The following is a 27,864-nucleotide window of genomic DNA, read 5'->3' as shown; positions in this document are numbered from 1 at the left end:
TACTATGGTCAGCACCCTCACCACAGCAGACTTGAGTCTTCAACTTTTTAAAAATGTACCTCTTCTCCACTGCTCAAAATTAATACTTGACTGCCTAGTTGTTAGTTCGTCACATGAAAAATTGAACAGAGACCCCATCTGCCCTCTCAGGTGGACATAAAAGAGCCCATGGCACTATTTCAAAGAGCATTAGCGTTCTTCCTGGTGCCCTGGCCAATATTTATCCCTCAATCAATAACTTCTGTTTGTGGGAGCTTGCTGTGTGAAAATTGACTGTCGTGTTTCCTCCATTACAAGTGACTACACTTCAAAAGTACTCCAATGGCTGTAAAGTCCTTTATGATATCCTGTGGTCGTGAAAGGTGCTATAGAAATATGAAACAATAGATCCCAATCATGCCTGAATGTTTAAAGATAATACTCTCAGCAACAATATAATTTTTAAAAATACTCTCCCTTATATTAAAAAAATACACTTTATCAATGCAATCTGCATTTTATTTTCACTCCTGAAAAGGTTCTGGCCAACAAGAGATTGTGTCGGGATCTACAAGCCTTTTCAAATCAAATGAATGAAGGTCCGATAGGTGAACCCATCAAATAATAGCTGTAAATTTGCTGCTCGTCACCTCAAAATTAGCTCTAACTTCAACAATGCTCACAGTGATGGTCAGCAGAACTTTGTGAATAACAGCTTACAAACTTCTACATCAAACAATCTGGTCATAAAAGCCAACAATTTTTAAATTACTTGTTCAACCTTAAGTATCTTAGTTCATCTAAAAGGGGCAACCTACTGTCAAAAATTTCAGGATTAGAAACAAAAGGAGTGATTGACGACATCATAAAATGAAAAATGTGAAAAACAGAAATGCTGCAAAACAGCATGTCAGGCAGCATTTGTGGAGAGCAAGAGAGTTAACATGAAACTTTTCCATTATAATTGCTTTGTTTTTGATTCTTTGCCAAAACTGACATCACTGCTGTGAAAAGTGCATTTGTCATATACGCACCATTTTAATTCTTGGCATGTCATGGAAGGGTTTATTTGTACAGACACCATCAAGGTGTTGTGGGGTGGGCGCTACTGATTTTACTTATCATCAGGAAGCACTTTTAAGCTGTGTGCGCAATTTTCACGTTGTGTGACTTCAGCCTACACAACATGGACTTTTAAGACACCTTTGTAACCAGTTTACAGGCAAAAGAAAGTTGCTTTCACCTCCAAAATGGGCAGTAGAGCAAGATAAAAGGTAAAAAAGTAAAAGATTATAACTGTATAAAGTTGAAGTTTGGGCAGGTTCAAAAAGTAAAATAAAAATGCCTATTAAAAAAATGAAGTATTTTTTCTAAGTTAAAGCATGGTGTCACTATCACAATTATAAGTGTTCCTGATGTTTGAATAGATTTATTTTTGTACCAGCATTTGTTTCGGTTGTAACTTTTAGTTCAGAATCAAAGTGCTGTGCAAGAAATCTGATAATACTCGAGTTTAATTATTGTCTCAATGCACTTGTTCATGTACATTTCCTAAACTTGAACTACCCCCTCTCTAACCTCCACTGTACCAAATCACCTGTTTTTTGTATTTTTCCCCCCTCAGTTTACTCTACAAAGTCTACTGCTCTGATGTCTCAATACCCTTTCACTCCAGCTCCTTACCAACTACTCCACCGCTTCACCCCCATGCTTACCAGCATCATTGCATCTCCCATTCAGCAACGACCTAAACCCCTCCAAGCAGCACCCTGTCTCAAACCTTTCCTCTCCAAAGTCCTCACAATGCTGTCTTGCAGCTACTCTCCCACCTCCTATGCTACTTCCCCCAACCTGGATTCTGCTTCACCCACAGCACTGAGACTGCACCGGTCAAAGTTATAAATGACATATGACTATGACCATGACGATTCTCCCAACTTGCGCCTCCTACAAGCATAACTGCCCAAATTTAACACCGTGTTAACTGGGTTTCTGGCAGTTTGAACAGAATGGTTGAAACACTGATGTGAGACCATCTTTTGAAACTCAGGATGTTCAGATACACAATCAACTGACTACATTGCAGATGTCCTAGTTCTCCAGATTGTTCAATGATCACAAGGTAATCCAACATCTCAGGTATACTGTATAGAACTAGGAAATTTAGATCACTGTTAGGTGTTAGGGTGGGGACATCACATATGCAAACTATTGTGGAGAACAGGGCTGTAGCTCACTACGTGGAGCACACACCTGCTCTCTTGGATTGCCAGTGCTCTCTTGCTAGATCCCTTCCTGTCCCTGTCTGTGCACAGAGTCAGGCGGGCAAAGAACAGTAAACATGCATTTAAATCAAATTCCTACTGTCTGGAAACTGATAGGCCATCTTGTATATGGGTCATAGATTTTTTTTCGCTAAGCAGTAGGGAGTCACATTATAAGTGGGCACCTTTTACCCAATATAATAAGCCTTTAACTCTATTAATTGGACAATTTCTGGCTCGATTCCCAGAGAAAGGTGGTTAAGTCTTCAAGTACTGAGGAAGGTATACAGTGCTGAATCAAATTTCTATCAAGTATCCTCTTTCCATTCCTACCCCTTGGAGCTATGAACAGATGATGCAAATATTATTTATATCCCTGGACTGAATTAAATCCAGTGATAACTTTGAGTACCTCATTTGGGTTGCAAGGCACTTCATGCTCAGTGTTCAATCATATTAAGATCTCTGCAGACAGCCATATAACATATAATTCTTGCTACTGATAACTGTGTTCCATTATTATGCAACATGATATCATCTTCATAGAGGAGTTATGTTAAAGCAAATTGGGGTACAAAGAGTGGGGGAGAGAGAGTGGAGGAGGATGAGGACAAGGCATTCAGATAGCCTACAGAGACAGCAAAGGGCTGAAAAGGAGCACAACTCAATTTCTTTTATGATAAAGTTATTAACCAAAGGCTCCTTGTGTATGATTTCTGCAGCACAGTAAATTTTCCAGTAAATTTTTTTAATTTTTTTTAAAGTTACAAAAAGAAATTGTATCCGATCTCCCAAACCACAAATGTGCTCAATTTTACACTGTTAACTCAAATTATTTTCTGGTTTCTTTTTTTTTTGTAAAAAAGTGCTTTCTTTTTAAAAATAAAATACCAGTCTTATGGTGCAAATTAGGCCACCAGACACACCGTTTTACGCTATTTTCGCAATTTTTTTCCCATTAAAAATGATTAGGAGGACTTGAGACCTCAGGGAAAGGTACAGCCCAAAAAAAACCCAAAACATTTGAGGAGCATTTAAAAAAAAAGTCACCAACTGGGTCATGTCCCATTCTTCCTGTTGAAACCAGAAATTAATTTGTCTGTTTAACTCAACTTAAAAAGTAAAGTCCTCTTAAGATCATCTTAGTTGCTATTGTACATTCAAATTAAAACATTAAAAACAAGGTACAGTCCAAATCTATTCATACAATTCAATAAAAGAGGACTTTTAGTTGTCTTTGCTCTACTCTAGAATCATGGTTGTCCTTCTCAGTCAGGTTGCCATTAAACTGACTGAGGTGATCGCTGAGGTTTGTTTTTGCACTTTAAGGCTCAGCGCGGGAATGTTCGTCGCACCTTCTTCCTCCGCTTTTGCTTTGTTTCGGTTCTTGGTGCAGCCTCTGCTTTGGGCTGACTGCTGGACCCTGACTGCGGAGGGCCAAAGAAGCTCCCGTTCGCCGTTTGAGGCGCAGCACCCTGGAAAATCTTGCTGAAGAAGTCTTGGAGGTCAGTGGGAGGACTTGGGCCATTCTCGGAGCTGGATCTAAACAAAAGGGAAAGAGACATTACAATCCAGGTTTTTTCCCCCCTCTCCATATGGCGGCAATCTGATGCAGCAGATTGTCAAAATCCTTAACCAGCCAGACTGCTAGATTCACTTTAAGAGATTCTCATGTGGCGGTCAGCTGTGTCACATGCCATTCCTTGTCCAGGATAGGCAGGCAACTTCTGCCAATGCTGCTTTTCAGCTGACTGTTAAAGGCGGAACGAGGGGAGCTTCAGCTTGATTTTTGTGCCTTTGATGTGGGGGTTGCATAAGGGAGTCAACCATGTCGGTATGGGTTTAGGATCACATAGGACAGACTGGGTAAGATTGCAGGTTTCCTTCCCTAAAGAACAGTAATGAAACCAGTTAAGTTTTTAGGACAATTAGAGTGTTTCACAATCACTTTTACTAATGCCAGTTTCTTTGTTTCTAGATTTTAAAATTGAATTCAAATCCTCAGACAGTTAAAATGGAATTTGAACTCTTGAATTATTAGTCCAGTATTCAACCACTACACCACTGTAGGTACCACTTCTAACCTGTAACCACTACTTTTCTCCCAATAAGAATGGTTCCAGGGATGAGGGACTTCAACTGTGAGGACTTCTGAGAAGCTGGGACGGTTCTCCTTAAAGAGGTTAATAGAAGATTTGATAGAGGTGTTCAAAATCATGAGGGGTCAGGACAGAGTAGATAGGGAGAAACTGTTCCTCTTGGAAGGATCCAGGACCAGAGGACACCAATTTAAGGTGAATGGCAAAAGAACCAAAGATGACACAAGGAAAAATATTTTTACAGTGAGTGGTTAGGGTCTGGAATGCACTGCCTGAGAATGTGGCTGTCAAAAAAGGAATTGGATAATTATTTGAACAGAAAAAATAAAATTTGCAATGGGGAAAAGGGCACTGCAATGGCACTAGGTGAGTTGCTTTTGCAGAGAGCCAGCATAGACACGGTGGGCCAAATGGTTTCCCTTCCTTCTGTATTGTAACCATTCTATGTTTGTGATAACCTTGACATAGCACTGATGCACAAACTGAAATGCCGGGCTGGTAAGATCATTGGATCTAGACTGAGTTTTCAGCTAGATTTTACTCAACTCACTTCCATTTAATTATTGCAATTTACATTAGGTCAATTGGGATACTGAAATTCTTGCTAAGAAGGTAGACAGGTAGGTGATTTCATCCAGAGACTCCTATCCCCTGTGCATAGCTTGCCTGTGAATCTGCACTTGGATTACTACACTGTAAAATTTACCTTAATGCCAGAGAAAGCATAGGGAGGAGAAAATGATTGGAAGATTAATAGTGAACATCCCTACATTTACCTACCTATGTCGACCACTGTTTCCAGAAGTTCGTGTAGCAAAGGATATATGGTAAGGAACATGATGTATATCAGGAGATATTCCAACCCTCTGACACCCAGCCCATTCTGAAGAGAAAATAAAGAGAGTTACTGAATTCCTGTGCCTCTGCATGACTTGTTAAGCTCTCCTAATCCTCCTCCTAACACATCACACACGTGTGGGCAATCTCTCCGAGGCTAGGATAAACAATGCAAAAAACACACACCTGGTATAATTGCTTTTGGATTCCCATTTAGTATTCCCCAGTCAAAAAAAAAGGGGGAGATAAAGAGAGCGTGTGTGTCCATTCTGCAGTTTTTAACCAATAAGCTCTCCAACAACTCACTAGAAAGGGCACAAGTGAAATTCAAAATACTAAGATAAAAGCAAAGTGCTGCAGATGCTGGAAATCTGAAACAAAAACAGAAAATGCTGGAAAAACTCAGCAGGTTTAACAGCATCTGTGGAGAGAGAAACAGAGTTAACGTTTCAAATCCATATGGCCCTTCTTCAGAGCCTTCTTCTGAAGAAGGGTCATACAGACTCGAAACGTTAACTCTGTTTCTCTCTCCACAGATACAGTTAGACCTGCTGAGTTTTTGCAGCATTTTCTGTTTTTGTTTGAAATTCAAAAGAGATTGATTGCGGAGAGGGTATTAAGGGACATGGAACGGGCAGATAATTGGAGTTGATAATCTGCCACGATATAACTGAATGGAAGAATGGCTTTGGGGAGCTGAATGGTCTCCTATTCCTGTGTAACAGGCTCAAGGGCCTGAATGGCCTCCTTCTGTTCTACTGACTGTCCATCCTTCCATATAGAAAAACACTATGAGTCACCATTTTACATCAAATGGCCCAGAACCAACCGAAAAATCAGCATGTGCCAAACACAATCCCATCACTATGCCACCTCCCCAGTCCCCTCAAAAAAAAAAAGTGATTTGAAAGGCTTTTAAATCTTAAAAGTCTTTAAGATTTTCAGACCTGGCTTCTCACTTGTTTTTCCTTTTAAGATTATTTCCATTGCTGTAGACAGGCTTTTAAAGTATTTCAGGAATATTTTCAAAGATTCTGGAATACAATTTTATTTGGATATTCCAGAATGGCATCCCAGAGAGGTTTCAGAAGAATCCCACAGGCCAGTAATTTTCCTGAAAGTTTTTATCCCTTGTTTATACTAGTTAAACATCGGGGCCCTGAATGGACCCAAATCAAAAGGTGCAGGAAATAACATGGAAACTAGATGTGGTTGTACTTTATTTTGTTGAAATTGTTGGAATAATGAGCCAAGTTGATGAATTTGTCATGATTGTAAGAAACAGTAATAAACAGTTTCTGTAAAGTACATTTCTTCCCATCTTAATTCAGTGGAGAGTGAGAACTGTAGTTTGTTCAGAGAATGGCAAAGTTACTATCTCATGTCAGCCAACAGCGTGTGTATTCTGTAGGTTTTAGTATTGACTTTTTTCTTTGTTGCTGCTAAATCCCAAGAAAATAGAAATCCATCTTATACATTGAGCATCCAACAATTAAGCCAAAGGCCTGAGATTTTCACATAGCACTGCATAATATAGAAACAGGCTGTTTGGCTCAACTGGTTGATGCTGGCGTTTGTGCTCCACACAGGTTCCAGGCTAGATTAGAAATCCTTACCCTCTGAACACAATGCTATTCTGCTGGGGCTATCACAACTGTTAACTTTACGGAGTTATTTCCAAACTTGCGTCTTACACAAGGCTCACTTAAAACCTCCCAGTTTTGTCTTTATTTTAATTTGATAGGTGTGCGATGATGGCTTCAAATTTCCTGTCTCCTTACCAGTGATATCATAAACTTTGCCATCCATCATGGCAAAGTAAGTGATTTTCAATCCCAGCATGCTCGATTCTGCCCAGAAGTCCCCATCCTCCACAGGGTGTCTCTTGTTACACTCTGCACAGTATCGAGCTGCCTTTGGTTCACGATCCATTTCAAATCTCCTGCAAAGGAAGGTCAAACTTTATTTTTACCACAGGTATACTAGGAATTGTACTTTCAGAAAGGTGTTTCAAAAACCATAACATTACACAATCTTATCCTGGAGCATTCTTTTAGTACACATGTTTCGCCTGTGGCATTCGCAGTTCATTGGTTTTAGGGGTTGCAAGGAGACAGAAAGCAAGCTATGCACAGAGTTGGTCTGAGAGCTAAACAGGTCAGGAGCTTTTTGGGTGGGATTGAAAAGCAAAAGAGAGAGGAACAGGAACCTGACCAGAAGGTACAAGTAGGTGAGCTGCAACAGCAATCAGCATCCAGCAAAGAGAAATCATTTTTAAAAAAAAGATTCATTCATTTTAGTGTGTACTTAACAGCAATGAAATGTAGTGTTCAAATAATGTTGTAATCTATCTGTTTTAGTTTCATTGTTCACAGGATACAGGGAACATTCATGCCATACATTATCTCACAGAATTCTCATTTTTTGGTACAACATGATTGATGTGACACTATACACACCCATCAGAAACACTACTATTAGGTAAACATTAGGGTGATGACCAACTTCTAAATCAAGAAATTAAATTATGTAAGTAATCTGACAGGAGAATGACAAGTTTAGCTGATGAGTAAGAGCTGTGAAAGCACACTGCAACTGGCCACAGAGCTCCTAGGGTGGGAAATAAAGTCAGTCAGGGCTGCCATGCTCGACTACTACTGCTGGAGACAGATGTTGGCCTCAGCTGTGATCCCACTATGATTGAATAGACTAATATTCACTATCTGGGCTCACATGATGAACAGTCAGTTGAATGAGGTGCCGAAGGGCACTTGGTATCCATGGAATCTTATTCCAACCAGAATTTGCACCTTGAGAGAAGGAAGATGGAAAAACGGGAGAGGGGAGATCAACAAAACAAACATCACCTAGCTTGACATTTATTTAAACAGATAAATGAGAGCACAAACTTGTGTTTTCCTTCACATTTACTGCACATCATAGTGTTCATGGCTTCCTTTAGGTCATCCTGGAGCTTGGTGAGAAACTCGTTCATGGACCGATGTAACTCACTCTCTGCAGCCCGTTTGCTAAAAACAAATAACACAAAAACATCCAGTTATATCTGGAAATAAATCTAGAGCAGGAAGTAGTCGAAAATTAAACTTGGGTTCCGCATTTCCTCAGAATACAAATAAAGACTCAATACAAACCTCTCTCTACAACAAGCTTTCAATATCCATCCCTGGGGAAAGGCAGCTTTGATAAATTGAGAAGTTACACAAGAGAGAAGCTGCATTTACACAGCACCTCATCACACCTGCAAGATGGCCCAAAGTGCTTTACAACCAACAAATTACTTTTTTTGAAGTGCAGTCAAAGAGCAAATGCAGCAGCCAATTTGCGCGCAGCAAGATCCAACAAATAGCAAATGAATGAACAACCAGATAGTCTGGTTTTGATGAGGTTGGTTGAGGGATCAACGTTGGCCAGGACAAGGGACAGAAGTCCCCTGCTCTTCCTCAAATTATGCCATGGGATCTGAACAGGAAAACACCGCTTCAGTTTGGAGATCAAGAAAATGAAGGGACCAATCGCCCCAGGTTGCTCTTGCACAGCACAAGTAGCACAAAGTAATAGTAGGTATGACACCTCATGCATTCTCCTTTTGCATAGCCTTCTGTGTGGAGTATTAAAATTACTTAACCCACAACCTCCTTCAATCAGAAACACTGAAGTAAATTAGATAGATACATGTAAAATGGAAAGCAGTTGCAAAAATAAATTTTAAAAATATATAAAAGTCATAAAACATCAGAGAAAAGTAGGCCTAACTAGAGCTAATTAGGTATATATTTGAGTAGCCAAGTAATACTTTGTCTTTTAATAAGGTGCATGTTCTAATGGATTTTTGTGCTGAGCAATAAGAGTGTTGGCAGTGCAGGGGAATGGGAAAACTTTTACATCCAGCTTCAATATCAAGTGCTTCCAAACCATCTGTATGATATCCCTGCAGGAGGCTGACAAGTTACTACTAATTGAGTTGGAGTTTACAGACAGTTTTTGTAATGTAGGAATAGAAACTCAGTCAAATCCGTCCAGACTTGTTCACTAGGGACTCTTGTAGCCAACAGTGAGGAGACTTTAATTCCATTGGTCTGAGCTGTGTTTAAACCCAGTCCTGTGGTAAAATGGCGACATCCTTAATGATATCAGCAGGAACCTTTAGAGGTTTTTTTTTAAATTAAACTTGGTAACATTTTCACTCCTTAAATTAATCAAAATGGTGAACTTTGAAATAAAAAAATTACGAAAAGTAATCAGATTTGAGTAGTTCAAAACATGTTGAAATATTGATATTGTAAATAGGATCAGAAGGCAAGTTAACATTTTTAAAAAGACTTTGATCCTAAAGAGATAAGAATCACAGGCCACATGGATATGTCTGGAATGCAGCGCTGAAGTTTGCTTACATTTCATATTCCTTCCTTCTCTCAGGATTGCTCACAATATCCCACGCCGCTCGCACCACCTTAAAGGCTTCTTCCGATCGTGGGTGTTGGTTTTTGTCAGGATGAACCTGCAATCACAATGGGGGTGGTTACTTTAAAAGAGAACAGTTTCTCAATCTAATGCACCTTGCTCAGCTACAACCGGTGATATTTCACAGAAATCCAGGCTTGCCAGTCTTCATTCATAAAATAAAATTATTTAACTAAAGCTCATCCTACAAATCTTGGGGGAAATAAATGACTAAAATCAAAGTTTATAAACTGCAGGTGACTTGGTGGGTAACTGCAGGGCCTGAAGTGGTATTAATACAAACAGACGAGGAAGCTCCCAGCTTTATTCATTAGTCTGTGCTGTTACTTAATTTTAGCCAGTGGAATGCTACTACTCGCCTCACCACCCTGCCCCTTTGAAGGAGGTGCTGCGCACAAGCAAAGAAGGGATGAAGAAACAAAAATATATCAGCTGGGTTTCACTGTCCCGATTACTATTCAGCGACCCTGGCTAGAGGGTTGCTCGATATTGGGCGAGGACAGGATTGGACTCAGCTGTGATGCCCTCTAGAGCTGAACAGTCTGCCATCGCTATCTAGGGTCAGGAATGTAGACTGCTACTCAAGAAAGTTCACCAGTTACAAAAATTATTCTGCAACAAAACAATGTTCTAAACACTAAACTCCATTATCTATTAAATTGAAATAGTGAGACTCACCAAAATACTGTTATAGGTTGTCAAGTCCACTGATCTATAGCAAAGCATTGTATTACATTACATATGCAAAACTACTAACCCAGATAAAGGACCCTAGCACTGGGTTCTGAACAGTGGGGTAGAAATAAAGACAGACCCAACAATGGTGAAGAGCCCTCCAATGCAGAACTGCACAAACTCATTGCAGAAATCAGCGTACCTTTGACAGTAGGTCAAGGACGTGTCTTCTTTCAAATCAAAAAAGACTGTATGCCTGATATTTCCTTGTGGAATTTTGCTGTGACTGATATCGCTTAATTGCTGGCCAAAATTTGCCTGACTGTATACCTCAAATGCACATTATTGCCTCGTGATGAGACGTCTTTGTTTAGGTGCAATGCTCGTTCTGAATTACACACATAGCCAAGCAGCAAATGGGAAAGTGCCGTGTGGGCTGCGCATAATCGTCCTGTTCAAGATACTGCGATGCCAAAAAATGTAAAGGTACTTTACAATCAAACAAATGGACCATATGTATCAGAAAAAAAATTAGAAGGGCATTTTACTAGGTGTACGGCTTATTGAGCATCAGCTGACAAGCCTATATAGGTAACAGCAATTCCTAACATTGCTCCTAGGTAAACAATAAGCTTGCTCTGTAGAAGCTGTGTTTTTTTTCCCCCATAGGTATAAGTATCTCATGACACTTTCAGGGAGACTGATGTCTTTAACTGCTGCGATTGACAGATGTAAAAGGCACCCTTTTGACCTCTTTATCCCAGTTTAACCTTTGTGAAGTTAATGGTACTTGTGATTGGGGAGGGTGGTGCATAAGGTTGAGTGGGATAAACGTGGATAGATCTGATGATCTTTTTTGGCTTAGTGAGAGAGCGCACTCACCTCAATCAGAAGGTTGAGGGCTCAAGCTCAGTTCCAGAGACTTGGAACACAACCTAAGCTGACACTTTTACCAATGCAGCACTCCCTCAGTAGCACACTAAAGGTGCTATCTGTTGGATGAGACACTAAACTGAGGCCCCATCTGCCTTCTTAGGGAGACGTAAAAGATCCCATAACACTAATGAAACAGCAAGGAGTTCCCTGGTGCCCTGCCCAAGATTTATCCCTCAAACCAATTTTCTAAAAAAGATCATTTATTGCATTGCTGTTTGTGGGATCTTGTTGTGCATTTCCCTACATTTCAACAGTAGCTGCAAAAGTATTTAATTGACGGTGATACACCCTGGGATATTGAGGCAGTGAAAGGCGTTGCATAAATATAAGTTCTTGCTTACCTTTTCTCGTATTAAAATGTATATTTTCTGTATTTCTCTTGCTTCAATTTAATGTTATTTCTTAACAAACCTGGCCTTGTGTAATCAGAGTATTTGGTGTCTCAGTGGTATCCACCCAACAGTCAGAGAGAAGTTACCATTTCCAGTGAGATATTTGTGGTCACAAGTGTTAAACTTTTGGACATACCTTTCCAACTAACAGAAAAAAACTGCACATTTTCAAAACAACGTTTATATAAAACACATTAAACATTCCAAAATCACAAATGGAAATTGCAATAAATGAACCCTCACCAGGACTGCCAGGTACTTAGTTATCAGTTATAGAAACAGATTGAGCAAAAATGTTCAGTAACGGTATGAATAAATACAGACTTAGATACTGTAGGGGGATCACAGCAATGTTTACTTTGTTCTGGGATCTAGATATGAATATAGCAGATTGGGGACGAAAACCCAACTTCAACCTTTAAGGGCATAAGAGAAATCGGTGTGTAATATTTTTAATTCAGTTACCAATTGGAATAAAGGTACAGGCACAAAAGACTGTGTCTGATTTTAAATTCCCTCTGCCTTGGCCACTGGATATCATCATAATACTAGAGCAGAAAGCAGGAAAACAACTTATTTGATGCTGCAGCTGGCAAACTGTTCTGTTGGGAGGTCATTCAGCCAGCTGTGAAAAAACATGACTTGTGTAGAACATCAACCACCTTACTTTTAGCCCTGAAGTGGATCATAAATTTTGAGCAATTATATATAGTACAGTCACAGATCCTTGTATAAATGTTCACTCAGTAATTTGTACAATATAAAGGGCACTGCTCAGACAGTGGAGTGAGCTGCTAGAGGCTACGTAACCAACTATATGTGTCAGCTATCATGTAAGATCAGTTGCCTTGATACCAGCTCTAGACTAAAAATGTGTATGTTTGTGTAGCTTTGACAGCTACACAGTTTTTTTTATGGAATAGGACCTGCTTGTTGTCAGGGCAACATCAGCAGCTTTCTAAAGATCTGGACCAGTCCAACTGAATACAACACCCTACCACACCACCATGTGTGCAATAAAAAGAACAGGATAATTAGCCACTTATAACACTTAGCACATCCCCATTCCCTGTAATCAACTGTAAACCTTTCCTCTCTGATAACATAAGCGTTACTGTTTTAAATCAATTTTAGAAAAGGTATTTATTACTACTTTTGTGCCATGCACAATACCTCACAATTGGCCAACCACATGTCCTTCCCCTTTGACAACCTCTGACCAGAATCGCAGAGTAAACCAATTGGCATGAATAACAGCACCAAAAGGAGACGGAGGGGAAATAAAACAGCCCAAACCCAACTCTGCTCAGGTCAAACTGGTTACTACCATTAGATGAGGAGTTCTTTTTAAACCAGCTACACAAGAATTGTAAAACACATTTTGAAAAGAAAGCTGCCTACTAGCAGTGAGGAGCAGTGCATTTGTCAAGTATCCCAGGTCTCAGCCACATTATCGCAGGGTGGGAAAGATCTGTGGATTGAAGGCAGCAGTCTCACAGCTACAATCTAATCTCTACATTCAAGTGGCCTGCTCTGAACCCATGAGTTAGATTGCAGATTTCTGATATATACAGGAATGTTACATTAGGTTTAGTTTTGTAGAATTTTGCTATTGAGAATTTCCCATTTTTACCATCTTTCAAATTTTAGTGACAGAATCCAGAAGAGTGAGAGATTTATAAAATCCCAATGGCCCCAAGGAGAATGCCAACAGGAAGAGAGATTATTTTAAAAATGGAGAAATGCCTGCTGTTAGTTAGGTAACTAACCACAATAACAGAATAAGCAAAAGTACGTCATCAAAACTTGAAAACAGGAAAGGTCAGAAAGTGTGAGGGAGGGAGGGGGAAAGAGAAAGCTGCTCATATTATTTTGCATTTAAAATAATAAATGACCTGCTGTTTCAGCTGAAACACTGAGCCAGAATTTTCTGGGAAAATAACAGCAGTTTAATGCGCTCACTGTTATTAGCGTATAAATAATCCAGCAACTTGCAGAGAAGACAAGACACCCCGTTAATTGCGAATCGCCACAAGCTGCCAGACGATTTGCGCTGCTCCGCTTTGCGACAACCACAGATCGCCATCAAACTCTGAGCTTCAAGAAATTGCTGCGTTTGCGCTTTAAAGCAAATTGAATTTGCCGCAGAAAGTTAGGGCTGACATTTAACAGCTCGAGGATCCTTTTAATGATGAGATTTACAGCCCTGCAATGTCACTCAACCTCTCGTCCCAGAAAGGGAGCAACTGAAACTGTCGATTCTCATTCCTGCATATTTTTAAAATTTTAAATTCAGATTTTCTTCCTTACTTTTCCTTTCTCTAAATCCAATCTTTCTTTCCCTCTCTTTTTGTGTCTTAGTTGACTCTAGTTCACCTTATTTCCTTTTCCATCCTTTCTCGGTATCATTCTCAATGGTTTAGACAGACTTGTTGGCCCCATTGTTCACCCATTGCCCGTTATCAGCTCACATTTCCAGCAATTTGTAGTGCAAAAAAAGCAAGCTGAACGGAGAGGGGAAAAAATGATAAAACTGGGCATGTCGTGAGATGCCCCGCTCCAGCAAAGTCTAGGTCATTATGTTGCAATTCAATGCAGAATGCATCATGCAGTGTTGCTAGACATGGAGCACATTGCTTTTGTGCTTTTGTCCATTAATCCATTTTGTCCACACATAATTGAGGCATTTCAGTATACAAAATTGTTTTTCAGCTGTCAGCCACAACTCAGTTGGTAGCATTCTTGTCTCGGAGTCAGAAGGTTTTGGGCTCAAGTTCCACTCCAGAGACTTGAGCACGATATCCAGGCTGACGTTCCAGTACAGTACAGAGCGAGTGTGGCACTCTCAGAGGTGCCGCCTTTTAGATGAGGCATTCAACTGACAGCCCGTCTGCCCTCTCAGATGGATAGAAAAGATCCCACAGTTACTATTTCAAAGATCAGCAGAGGAGTTACCTCCAGTGTCCTGCAGTATATTTAATCAGCGTCATGAAAAAAAATGATCTGGCCTGTATCACATTGCTGTTTGTGGGAGCTTGCTATGCACAAATTGGCTGCCGCATTTCCTACATTACAACAGTGACTACACTTCAAAAGTACTTAATTGGCTGTAAAGCACTTTGGGATATTCTGAAGTTGTGAAAGGCGCTACAGAAATGCAAATCTTTCTTTCTTTATTCACGCAATGTTGGTTTAAAGAGCCTGATTTCACATTTGCTTCCCTCCAATTATGCAGGAAGTGGCTGCTGGTTGAGATTTTTGAGAGGAAATGCCTCATCGCTGCCAATGAAGTGGGCACTGCCAATCACTTTCTATGCTATCTTCCAGACCTCAGCCATGAGTGCACAGAGGTTCAGTCACTGGTGTTCAGAGGAACTTCTTGAGCACCACTGCCCTCTTCTCAATAACAGAACCAAGACTCAGTGACACAGGAAAAACAAATCTAGCACCTGCTGTTACACCACTGTGTGGCCAGAGTGCGAGAGCAGACATTCTGGTTTGGAGCCAATTTTGCTGAATGCCTTGGGTGGTTTTGCTGTGATAAAGACACTATATAAATGCACGCTGTTGCTTTCTATGGGGTACTAGCATGTTCATAACCAAACATTGAACGAATTGTGCAATCCCCCAGATGGTGCTGCAACAAATGAAAAACATGACTGGGTAAGTTTATGTAACATTAGGAAATGAAGAATTTGAAATATCTGACCAAGGTAGTTAGATCAATGATACAGATTATCTGACTGAATAGCAAAATTATTTTGATCAAGGACTACCCACCCCTATTCCAATTGTTACGTAGGCAAATATTCAGCAAAGCCTGACAATGAACTATATAGATCTGGTTCAGTCTACTCTGTCCTGATTTTGGTTATCACAGCAGATTCGATGAGTGAGAGGTGAACAAAACAAAAAAATAAAATCTACCAGGATTCCAGGTCTTAATCATTATCCAACTCCCCTCTACTGGAATTGCATACGAGTGACCATCAGGTGAAGTGGTTGACAAGCTCACTGACCCCAGTATGCTTAAAGATCAGCTGCTCCTTGGATGTGGTACCGAAGGACCACTGGTACACGAGACATTGCCTTTGGGAATGGGGGAAATTTTAAATTGCTATAAATGTTAGGGTGTTTAAAAAAGGTTACCCAGAGCAGTAGGACCAAGATTGGTACAGGTTAACCCTAAGAGATGGAAAATAGAAGCAGATTTTAGACACCCACAATACTTAGAACTTCGGCTGTGATAATCAGTCAAATGAAGATAACTGAGACAGACAGATGAATTTTGTTTTTAGTTAAATGTTTTCATGCAAAACTCACCAGTACGGCCAACTGCCGATAAGCCTTTTTCAGCTCGGCATCAGTGGCCATTACCTCCACGCCCAGAACTTTAAAAGGATCCAGGTCCTCCTCCGGTATATCGGCCATTGCCAGCAGCCGGTCCACCTCGTGATCTGGCTGGTATCTACTAGCACTGGGTGACTGGGGGGACGGAGATGAAACTGGAGACTGGCCTGCAGTCCGCCATTTACCAGTAAGCCAGGATCGCATTTTCAATTTTTCCCACAGTCTTTTCAAATAATTCCAAGTCCTAGATTCTGTTATAGACGAGCACAAGCTGTGCAGAAAGAAAACAGCTGAGAAATGGGGAAAGCTTTCCTTGCCCCATATGGGTAACTTCTGAAATATCCTGGAAACCCCAGACTTTCCATATTTGTAGCAGAGTCGTAAACATCCTATAAATAACATTAGTACGAGAAAAAGCAGGGCAAGCAGCATTTTTAGAAACTTTATAGTCATCTTCATCGAGGAAAAGCAAAACCATCTAAACTTCTCTGACCCCGATTTTGCTTGCTTAAGTAACCACATGCATGAGGTCCTTGCACTGCCCTTTAGGGAGTTAAAATCTTCCTTTCGTATCTGGCAACACGAATACACAAGTTTGCCCCCTGTCTCCACATACTCTCCACACTTGTGGGTCACAAAAAGAATGACATCCATTAGAATTTTCACATAGGTTACACATTTCCAAAGCAACTCCTCAGTTTGTTTTTGCACTCCGCTCTTTAATCTGTCCCGATTGTCAGTGTGCTGTCGCTTCCTCTCAGCCTTTGTGTGCCTCTGCTTATTAGCAGTTGAAGACTTGCCATTCTTCTTCACATGCTCCCTTGCATCCTCCTTATCATAGGTGTTTGAGGAGTTATCTTTTGATGATTTGTTTCTCTGGCGCTTGCTGCTTTTCCTGCTGGTGAACTTCACAGGATAGCTGATTTCTTCCGTCATTTTTACTGGGTTTTCATCCATTCCTTCATCTTCATTGAATTCATCACATTCATCCATTCCATCTTCTTGAGAAGCATTGGCAGAACGTATACAATCTAAGTTGTCAAGGAAAGACAGATTGTCATCTGTCCTGAAGGGGAAGTTGTGGTCTCCATAGCTGCCTGGTTGAAAGCATCCTTCCAAAAACACATGAGTACACACAGAATTCTCCCCCTGGTGGATGGAGGACAGACACCCATTCTCTCGTGAATCCTTCTCAGTCACACCTTCACAATCAGTTACACCATCAGGAAGTGTGTATGACTTCTCACTACTGGCCAACTCTGTGTCTCGGCTTTGAAGATTACACGCATCACCTGATACGCCAGAACAATAAAGAGATGGCATCTGCCCTGTAAAATCCAGATGTCCACAGGGGAAGCGCAACCCTTCCATGTCCAGCGTCTTCAACTCTTCATTTAAGAGTTGATCTGAAGATGATCCTTTGTGATCGAAACAGTTTACATCACCAAGAGTCCAATCTGACAAGGTCACTGGCGTACAGTTCCTTGTATCAGCTTTTCTTACTGGTTCATGACTCGTCCTTTGCCAGGTCGTATTACCACGAGAAGGATGGACGCGTTCAGAAATATACCGACTCGAGTCAACACCATCGCACCGGGCATCACATGAGTATGGAAAATCAGTCGTTTTATCATCACAGGGAGGATTGGCAACTGGTTGTCTTATCCGATCAAACTGGGAATGGCTGTGATAGGACAATCGCTGCTCCTCCTTCACATACCCGTGGGTTTTGCTTCTTTCTGACCACTGCAGATCATTTCGCCGAGCATGGTGATCCTTTCTCTCCATTGTAGCAGAAACGCAAGTTGCTGGCAGTCATGTTTGTTCCATCTTCACCTAGAATCAATACACAAGATACAAGTGCTATAACAGAGAGAGAGAAATAAATACATGTAAACATTTGATGTAATTATTACCAGGACTAATGGTGTAGTCTGAAAGCCATCTCAATTCAACACAGAGCATCTATCTGGACAGTTATTTCCAGAACTTAGTATATGCTATAAAAATATATAGCCTATCCCTGGCTTTAAACAAGTTATATATATATCTCAAGCTTGCTCTCATCATTTTTATTATAAGAAGCCCCTTGATTAGATTTGGGCACTGCAATCACTCCTACAGGTCCATTATTCATTCCCAATGATAACAGAGGATGTCAGCGGATACTTTCTTACCCATCACAATATAGCTTCCCCTCAATTTTCTTCCCTTCTCTCCTGAAAGTGCGGAGTTGTGCTGGGGGACAGTACCAGAGATACCACTATCCCTTCTTTACCTTTTCCAAGTTCATTGAAGCTTGAGGAACTGGGACTTTCTGGTCTATATGGCTATACTGGAGTGCAGTTGCTCAACATATAGTACACAAAGGTCTGAAAACTAAAGAAAATAAATCCGCACAAGTTTTTGTATTTCTACCCCCCGAAATAAAATGTCCTGTACTTCATTCTACAGCCATATTCAGGCAGGATGAGAAGCACACTAATCAGAGTACAGTGACATTAACCTACACATTACCTTTCCCTCCAACATCCCCAGCCTCTTTTGGAGGGGTGCCTAGCCAAGAATTAAAACTGGGATTGGGAGCTGCAACTTTGAATATTGGGGATATCTAGCTGGAAGGTCTCATTGCTGTATAGTTTTTTTTATTCTTTCATGGGATGTGGGTGTCGCTGGCTAGGCCTGCATTTATTGCCCATCCCCAACTGCCCTTGACAAGGTGGTGGTGAGCCGCCTTCTTGAACTGCTGCAATCAGTCTGGTGTAGGTACACCCACAGTGCTGTTAGGAAGGGAGTTCCAGGATTTTGACCCAGCGACAGTGAAGGAACAGCCAATATAGTTCCACGTCAGGATGGTGTATAACTTGGACAGGAACTTCCAGGGTGTTCCCATGCATCTACTGCCCTTGTCCTTCTAGGTGGTACAGGACGTGGGTTTGGAAGGTGCTGTCGAAGAAGCCTTGGTGAGTTGCTGTGAACAGAAGAAACCGGGAACACTCAGAATATGTTCATGATTGTCAACTGAACCCTTAAGATTAGAATGGCAACAGATCAACTTAGCCATCACTTTTTAACTACTGAAAAAAGGGATAAAAGGAGCACACATGATGGATAATTAGCCTCTCCACATCATTTGGAGACTACATAAGGAGCAGTTGAATGCAGTTTTTGTCCTCTAAATTCAAGGAAATCATCTAACAAGTAACAAAGTCAGTTATAAAGGTAATTTTCATAAGTGGAACAAACATCACAATCAATAGGTGACCTTCAGCATGTATGCTCCAATTACATGTCACTTGCTTTTTCAGTTCTGGATTTTTTTTCACCTGTGCAGAGAGCTATGAAGTAGGTTGGTTAATATGCACAAACTGTTGTGGCTACAGTTGGCACTTGTCACAGCTAGTGATGAGTACACAGCCGGCTGAATGCTTTTCCAGCTGTTGGAGGCTTGTTTGTAGGAAGGTAGGTGGAGGTGGGCTGCTGTCTCACAAACGTGGAAGAAATAACATCTCACATGCACAACTGGCTGAAAAAATGGACATCAAGTCCAGCTGCAGACCACACTGTCACTCCAGATTTTAATATATATTATTTCATGGGAGCATCACTGGTTAGGTCAGCATTTGTTGCTCATCCCTAATTGTCCTCTAGAAGCTGGATGAGCCGCATTCTTGAACTGCTCATGTAGGAACGCCCACAGTACCATAAGGAAGGGAATTCCAGGGTTTTGATCCACTGACAGTAAAGGAACGGTGACATAGTTCCAAGTCAGGATGGCGTGTGGCTTGGAGGGGAACTTGCAGATGGTGGTGTTCCCAAGTGCCTACTGCCCTTGCCTTTCTAGGTTGTAGAGGCTGCGGGTTTGGAAGGTGCTGCCGAAGGAGTCTTTGAAGCAGTGCATCTCGTAGATGGTATACACTGCTGCCACTGTGCGATGGTGATGGATGGAGGGAGTGCATGTTTAAGGTGGCGGATGGGGTGCTGCTTTATCCTGGATTGTGTCAAGCTTGAGTGTTACTAGAGATGTGCTCATCCAGGCGAGTGGAGGGTGTTTCATCATATTCCCGACTTGTGCCTTGTAAATGGTGGATAAGCTTTAGGGAGTCAGGAGGCGAGTTACTCTCTGCAAGATTCCCAGCCTCTGACCTGCTCTCGTAGCCACAGTATTCACATGGCTAGTCCAGGATATTGAGGAGTGGGGGGGTGGGGGGTGTTGGAGTTCAGTGACAGTAATGCCATTGAATGTCAAGGGGAGATGGTTAGATTCTCTCTTTTAGAAGATGGTCATTGCCTGGCACTTGTGTGACACAAATGTTACTTGCCACTTATCAGCCCAAGCCTGAATGTTGTCCAGGTCTTGCTGCATTTGGACACGGACTGCTTCAGTATCTGCGGAGTAGCGAATGGTACTGAACAGAGTGCAATAATCAGTGAACATCACCACTTCTGACCTTATGAGAGGGGGCAGGTCATGGATGAAGCAGCTGGTGCTGGTACCAGTGCCTTGTTCCTTGATATCATGCGTGAATTGAATCGGCTAAAGGCTGGTATCTGAGATTCTGGGGATCTCAGAAGGAGGCTGAGAAATGGATCATCCAATTGGCACTTCTGGCTGCAGATGGTTGCAAATGCTTCAGCCTTGTCTTTTTGCGTTGATGTGCTGGGCTCCCTCATGATTGAGGAAGTGGATATTTGTGGAGCTTCCTCCTCCAGTCCATCACAGGATGTGGCAGTGCTGCAAAGCTCTGATCTGATCCTTCAATGAGCTAATGAAGCTGTGGTTGGGATGGGGGAGGGGGGGCAGGAGCCAATCAAAGCCCTCTTTGCTCCAGTTAATCATGGAGGTGCTGTGGGCCAATCAGCAGTAGCAGAACTGTACTAACCACAATCTGTAATCTCATGGCCTGGCATATCCCCCACTCTACCATTACCGCCTAGCCAGGAGATCAACTCTGGTTCAATGAAGAGTGTAGGAGGGCATTCCAGAAGCAGCACCAGACATACCTAAATATGAGGTGCCAACCTACAACACAGGACTATTTGCGTACTAAACAGCACAAGCAACAAGTGATAGACAGAGCTAAGCAATTCCACAACCAACGGATCAGATCCAAGCTCTGCAGTCCTGCCACATCCAGTTGTTCACTGGAGGAGGTGGCTCCACAAATATCCCCATCCTCAATGATGGTTAGATTCTCTCTTGTTGGAGATGGTCATTGTCTGGTACTTGTGTGGTGCGAATGTTACCTGCCAATTGTCAGCCCAAGCCTGGATATTGTCCAGGTCTTGCTGCATTTGGACATGGACTGCTTCAATATCTGAGGAGTCGCAAATGGTGAACATTGTGCAATCATCAGTGAACATCCCCATTTCTGACCTTATGATGGAAGGTAGGTCTTTGATGAAGCAGATGATGTAGGTCATGATGGGGGAGCCCAGCACATCAGTGCAAAAGATAAGGCTTTGCAACAATCTTCAGCCAGAAGTGCCGAGTGGATGATCCATCTTGGCCGCCTCCTGAGGTCCCCAGCATCACAGGTGCCAGTTTTCAGCCAATCCGATTCACTCCATGCAATATCAAGAAATGGCTGATGGCACTGGATACTGCAAAGGCTATGGACCCTGACAACATTCTGGCAATAGTACTGAAGACTTGTGCTCCAGAACTTGCCGTGCCCCTAGCCAAGCTGTTCCAGTACAGCTACAACACTGGCATCTACCCGGCAATGTGGAAAATTGCCCAGCTATGTCCTATGCACAAAAAGCAGGACAACTCCAACCTGGCCAATTACCACCCCATCAGTCTACTCTCTATCATAAGTGAAGCGATGGAAGGGGTCATCAACAGTGCTATCAAGCAGCATGTGCTTAGCAATAACCTGCTAATTGACGCTCAGTTTGGGTCCCGCCAGGGCCACTCAGCTCCTGACCTCATTACAGCCTTGGATCAAACATGGACAAAAGAGCTGAACTTCAGAGGTGAAACGAGTGTGACTGCCCTTGACACCAAGGCAGCATTTGACAGGGTGAGGTGTCAGGGAACCCTAGCAAAACTGGAGTCAATGGGAATCAGGGGGAAAACTCTCCGTTGGTTGGAGTCATACCTAGCACAAAGGAAGATGGTTGTGGTTGTTGGAGGTCAATAATCTCAGTTCCAGGACATCACTGCAGGAGTTCCTCAGGGTCATGTCCTCGGCCCAACCATCTTTAGCTGCTTCATCAATGACCTTCTTTCCATCATAAGGTCAGAAGTGGAGGTGTTCACTGGCGATTGCACAGTGTTCAGCACCATTTGCGACTCCTCAGATGCTGAAGCAGTCCATGTCCAAATGCAGCAAGACCTGGACAATATCCAGGCTTGGGCTGACAAGTGGCAAGTAACATTCATGCCACACAAGTGCCAGCAATGGCCATCTCCAACAAGAGAGAATCTAACCATTTCCCCATGACAATCAATGGCATTACCATTGCTGAATCCCCCATGATCAACATCCTGGGGGTAACCATTGACCAGAAACTGAACAAGACATGTAAATACTGTGGCTACAAGAGCAGGTCAGAGGTTAGGAATCGCGTTGTGGGTAACTCACCTCCTGACTCCCGAAAGCCTGTCTACAAGGCACAAGTCAGGAGTGTGATGGAATACTCTCCACTTGCCTGGATGAGTGCAGCTCCAACAACACTTGAGAAGCTCGACACCGTCCAGAACAAAGCAGCCCCGTTTGATTGGGACCCCATCCACAAACATTCACTCTCTCCCCCACCGGCGCACAGTGGCAGCAGTGTGTACCCCATCTACAAGGTGCACTGCAGGAACCCACCAAGGCTCATCAGACAGCATCTTTCAAACCCACAACCAACCAATACCATCTAGAGGAACAAGGGCAGCAGGCACATGGGAACACCACCACCTGGAAGTTCCCCTCCCAGCCACTCACCACCCTGACTTGGAAATATATCAGCCGTTCCTTCACTGTCGCTGGATCAAAATGCTGGAACTCCCTTCCTAACAGTACTGTGGGTGTACCTACACCTCATGGACTGCAGAGGTTCAAGAAAGCAGCTCACCACCACCTCCTCAAGGGCAATCAGAGATGGGCAATAAATGTTGGCCTAGCCAGCGACGCCACATCCCGTGAATGAATTTTAAAGAAGTATCTAACCTGTCTTGTGGTGCATCTACCTTCTGAGATACTGGGAGAGATTTAACAGTATATTATTAAGACTTCAGAATTTTCCACCTGAATTACCATGGCGGTTTTTGACTGCTCAGATTATGCACTCTTGCGCAGTTTTGGTTTAACATCCATGTGACTTTATTGCACTCGCAACAGGAGAATTTTATCACCCACCTTAACTTGCTCTCTCTCTCCCCTAGTTCTACAATTACCAGGACAACTAATGCTACATCTACTTTTCCTTGTGTTTGTATGCTGTGCTCAGTGCACATTTAAAATGTCAACCAGTTGGCTTCAAAGGAACAGTATAGAGCTTTTTAAAGTTACAGGGTTCAATTCAGTTCTAGAACAATGGCACGACCGGTTTGAGAATTCTTTTATCTATAAGTTTTAATAGTCCATTGCTTATATTTGGAATTTTTAGCCTGGTGATACATTCAAGATGGTAATTCAAGCTTCAGAGCATTTTGGAGTGATGCCACTTTAGATATTCCATTCTAAATTCTTCTGTTTGCATTTGTAGTGGGCACTGCTATTGCAAACCTGTGAGCTGGAAGCACACCCCTTTGCAGTGGATGGGCTGCAGCCCCACCACTGGTGACAGGGTGTAATTACTATGCCAAGTTTGCACAGTTTCCATTCTAAATGTAGGCATAGGAATGTGTAATGGAACATTAAAATAAGGATGGAATGCATGTCTTTAAAATGGAGACTGAGTTGCACTTGTGCACTTTGGACCAATTATTGCCTCAAACTTTAACTCCACTTCACCCAACAAAATACACTTGCCTTGACACACTGCGTGCAACACACAGAAGATTGAGGTTGAGTTTCAGCTTTGGGCATAATCAGGAAATTATATGGGTAAGGTTACAGCTCAAGTTTCCACTAAAATCCATTCACAAATATAAAACCTTCTGTGAACAAGCAACATTCTTTCTTCCCATTAAATAGTATTCCTAATGTATTTAAGAGTAGGAGCCTAGTGCCATTTTATTAATACAACTGAAAATGGTCTTAACACCAAAAACAAGCATTTTTAATAAAGGTGTCTAGCCCTCCATGAGTTGTTACATTTAAAAATCACTGAAAGCGACAAAAGTACTATGCTGAACCATTTAATAGTTTCATTGGTGCAGCTTAATTCATTTCTCAGTAAATTAAATTATTTTTGATATGAAACAACTTTTAAAATGTGCCTAAGAAAGTGAAAGCAATTTGATGAGCCTTCCCAAACAAGGAGAATTGGCAGATTCTTGCAATTTCTTTTGGGGTGGGGGAGAAAGAGTTGGACAGTTTTGCCAGCATGGCCTGATTCAGGTGAATTGAGTTTTGAACTAGTGGTGTCAAAGACTGCAGAAAATACAAGTTTGGGCTTAACTCATTCAGGTTTAAAAATCCATGATCTCGTACTGATTTGGCCAATTTCACCCAGATTGCATTAATATAATTAGCACAAACGAGCAGAAGCGCAACACCTAAATTTATTAAAATCTGATAGATATCTAAGAGTCCAGGTTGTGGTGCAAACTTGTCAGCTTTTCTCAATCAGTGGTAACACACTCGGCTGAGTCAGAAAGCTGTGCATTCAAGTCCCATTCCAGAGACTAGAGCCCATAATCCAGGCCGCCACTTCAGTGTTGTCGGAGGTCCATCTATCAGATGAGATGTTAAACCAAGACCCTGTCTATCTTCTCAGGCGGACGTAAAAATTCATCCCATGGCAGTATTTGAAGAGCAGGGTAATTCGTCCTAGTGCCCTGAAAATATTTACCCCTCAAACAATATCACCAAAAACATTTATCTCATTGCTGTTTGTGGGCGTTTGCTGCACGCAAATTAACTGCCGCAATTCAACAGTAACTATACTTTTAAAGTATTTCACTGGCTGTAAAGAGCTTAGGGGTGTCTTGAGGTTGTGAAAGGTGTTGGTTCTCTCTTTCTTTCCCTTATCCATTCCCATGCCCCCATACTAGATTATCCATTGCACTTAGTAAATCCGTTTATTTCTTCCCAACAGTTCCCTCACTTTACCTGGGGTAATTGCCACACAATTTGCTGTCAAATCACTTTAGGGAGCTTTACACGAACACGAGGGGGTGTTCACAGCCATTATATTTTAGTATGTGTAACCAAGCTTTATTTTTTAAAAGCATCCGTTGCAGACCAAGCTTTACTTTCAGTTTGAGGATTTTTTTCATTTAAAAGTATTTGCAGCACAACTGAATCTTAGTGGTCTGGTAAAAATTTCAGCATCAACAATTACAATTAGACAAAATTTTAACAGGAGTGAGTGGCTGCTATACTTGCCCAGGCTGTTGAGAGGTGGCTGCCAGTAAGAAGGAGTCAAAAATAAGACTTAGCTTTGTTCAACTGAATTTTGCCAAATGTAAGAAAGCACTTTTATCCAATAAACCTACACATTTTATAATTTAAAAATGCAGTTTTATTTCCACTATATCAGCTTAGAATCCACTATATCTCTGAATTAATGTAGACCGTTCACCAAATTTCAATTCAGGTTCTTTTCTTTCAATTGTCTGCATATACCTCCCTGAACACCTCCACCTCTGTCCCCACTTTAAGATGATCCTTAAAACCTACCTCTTTGGCCAAGTGTTTGGTCACCTGTCCAAATATCTCCTTATGTGTCAGTGTCAAATTTTGAACACTCCTGCGAAGCACCTTGGGACGTTTTGCTACATTAAAAGCACTATACAAATGCATGTTGTTATCCCAGAAAGTGTTTAGAGCAGATTTAGAATTATACCACTGAGCACGGGTGTTTACAACATGAAAAACTCACATGCCCAATATTAAGTTTTTATTGAAATCTTGGTGAAAAAAATCCAAATGTGTCTACAGAAAAATTTCATGTGCCCACCATTATGCTTTACTGAAATCCTGCTGACAACACGATTATCTCTTATAGATAAAATAGAGAATACTATAGTAAATCATATATTATGTGCAAAATAATAAAGCTATTGGAATAGCAATCTCAGAATATTATAAGCCTTCACACTTACAATTTATTACACTGCCATCTGTCATTTCTATCTCCCATCTTCTCTAAAGCAGTTTGAAGAGGCAATAATGCATTCAAACAATTACTTCTCACAATAGTCTTTGAAAGTTAGTCAGAAGTAACAACTCTGTACACACAGAGGTAGAGGAGATGATAACCTTACCAGTAACCATTTCTGCTCAAGGCAGATTGCAAGTACATAAATTGGAAGGGTGAAAATAACCAATGTACGAAGAGTCTAATTTTCACTGTTGTCATTTGATTAGTTTTCTTAAAAAATTTACGCACACATTTATATAACAAACATACTGAAATATCTTCACCTTCCTTCACCTCATCCCCCACCACACAGATAGCAACAGCTTTGTGCTGTTTTAAACTAGAGACCAATGTAAATATGAACATGTAGCAGAAATAATGATTCTTATGCAGTGTTGCAAGGGTATTTTATCAGTTTTACAGTATAGTTTACTCGTTGGTCAATCTCCCAATAATCTACTATATTTTTAAATAACTTCACACACAAAGCAGTAGCGGAGTATGGCATTTATGCCACTATCATGTCTTAAATTCTTTAGCAATAATTGCGTCACTGATGGGTTATGTTTTTTAGCTCATGACATAATCAGTTCAGCCTATTTCTTAATTCTGTTTTCTTCATTTACATTTGGCTCCAAAATTTTATAACGTTTCTAATATAAAACACAGTATCACCCACTTAACAACTTGACCAACTTCAGAAAAACTAATTGGAATTTTAAAACTTACCAGTAAAATTTTACTTTAAACGACACAGTAATAAGAAACCTATCCATTTTGGGATCATAGGAACCAACCTTATTTAATATTTAGTTATATTTTGCAGGAACTTACAGTAACCTTCAGTAAAAAAAACCTCGACTGAATTTTCTCTAGTCTAATGTCAAGAGATTTATACTCTTAGCTTTTAAAAACACGTTGAAAACAAATGCTAGTCCTTTGGCAATTGGGATATTTACAACCCAATGGTGGTGGAAACGGAACCGCCCCTCGAGGAATAGCTCCCGCCTCCTCTCTTTGCTGATTGGCTGGAGGTTTTGATGTTAGGAGAGTGTGCGGCTATGATTGGCTGCTCCGCCTGTCAGTTTAGATTCATTCGCGAGACACCCTCCCCTCCCCCCTTTCTGTTTGGATTCAGTTAGTGGGTTTGATTTTCAGAATGTCACGGGACGGATCTCACCTCAGCTTCAAGCGACCGCTCCTCTCACAACATCAAGGAAAAAGGCAGCAGCGTCCGAGCCCAGCTGCCGCCGATTGCGGTGAAGCGGGACTTTCAACGTCTCTACTCAGAACAAAACCGCCCGTTTCAACCAGTTTCTTAGAGCGGTGGCGGTGGGGTGGGCGGGACACCAGTTCCACTTCCGGTGTGAGCCGGATCTACCGTCATGCGCCCCAACGCAGACGCATTAGCGGCGTAACTGCGGGGTAAAGCTGAGCGGGGTAACTGGCAGGTAAATAAAGCCATAAGAAATAAGAGCAGGAGGCCGCCATTTGGCCCCTTCAACCCTGCTCCACTTCAATAAAATCATGGCCGATGTCTCCTTAACTCCACTTTCCTGCCTATTCCCATAAACCTCCACTCCCCTATAGCTCAAACATCTGTAA

General features: G+C 41.6%; 1 protein-coding gene across 3 annotated transcripts; it reads right to left on the bottom strand.

Moving 5' to 3' along the window:
• Nucleotides 1–476: 476 nt before the first annotated feature.
• Nucleotides 477–27,864, bottom strand: dnajc14 (DnaJ (Hsp40) homolog, subfamily C, member 14). Of its 3 annotated transcripts, none has more exons than XM_078534739.1 (7): nt 27,440–27,864; nt 15,988–17,850; nt 9,592–9,698; nt 8,089–8,208; nt 6,961–7,121; nt 5,123–5,225; nt 477–3,785 (listed from the first exon to the last, which is right to left on the bottom strand). In XM_078534739.1, exons 2-7 carry the CDS (start codon nt 17,800–17,802, stop codon nt 3,575–3,577), a joined length of 2,517 nt encoding a protein of 838 aa, XP_078390865.1. In that variant the 5' UTR covers nt 17,803–17,850; nt 27,440–27,864; the 3' UTR covers nt 477–3,574. The 3 variants fall into 3 exon arrangements, with proteins under 3 accessions (XP_078390865.1, XP_078390867.1, XP_078390866.1); XM_078534741.1 differs by lacking the exon at nt 27,440–27,864 and adding an exon at nt 26,989–27,233; XM_078534740.1 differs by lacking the exon at nt 27,440–27,864 and adding an exon at nt 18,192–18,449.

Source organism: Cetorhinus maximus, chromosome X (assembly GCF_964194155.1).
Source record: "Cetorhinus maximus chromosome X, sCetMax3.hap1.1, whole genome shotgun sequence".
NCBI lineage: Eukaryota > Metazoa > Chordata > Chondrichthyes > Lamniformes > Cetorhinidae > Cetorhinus > Cetorhinus maximus.
This window is presented reverse-complemented; position numbering and strand designations above follow the sequence as displayed.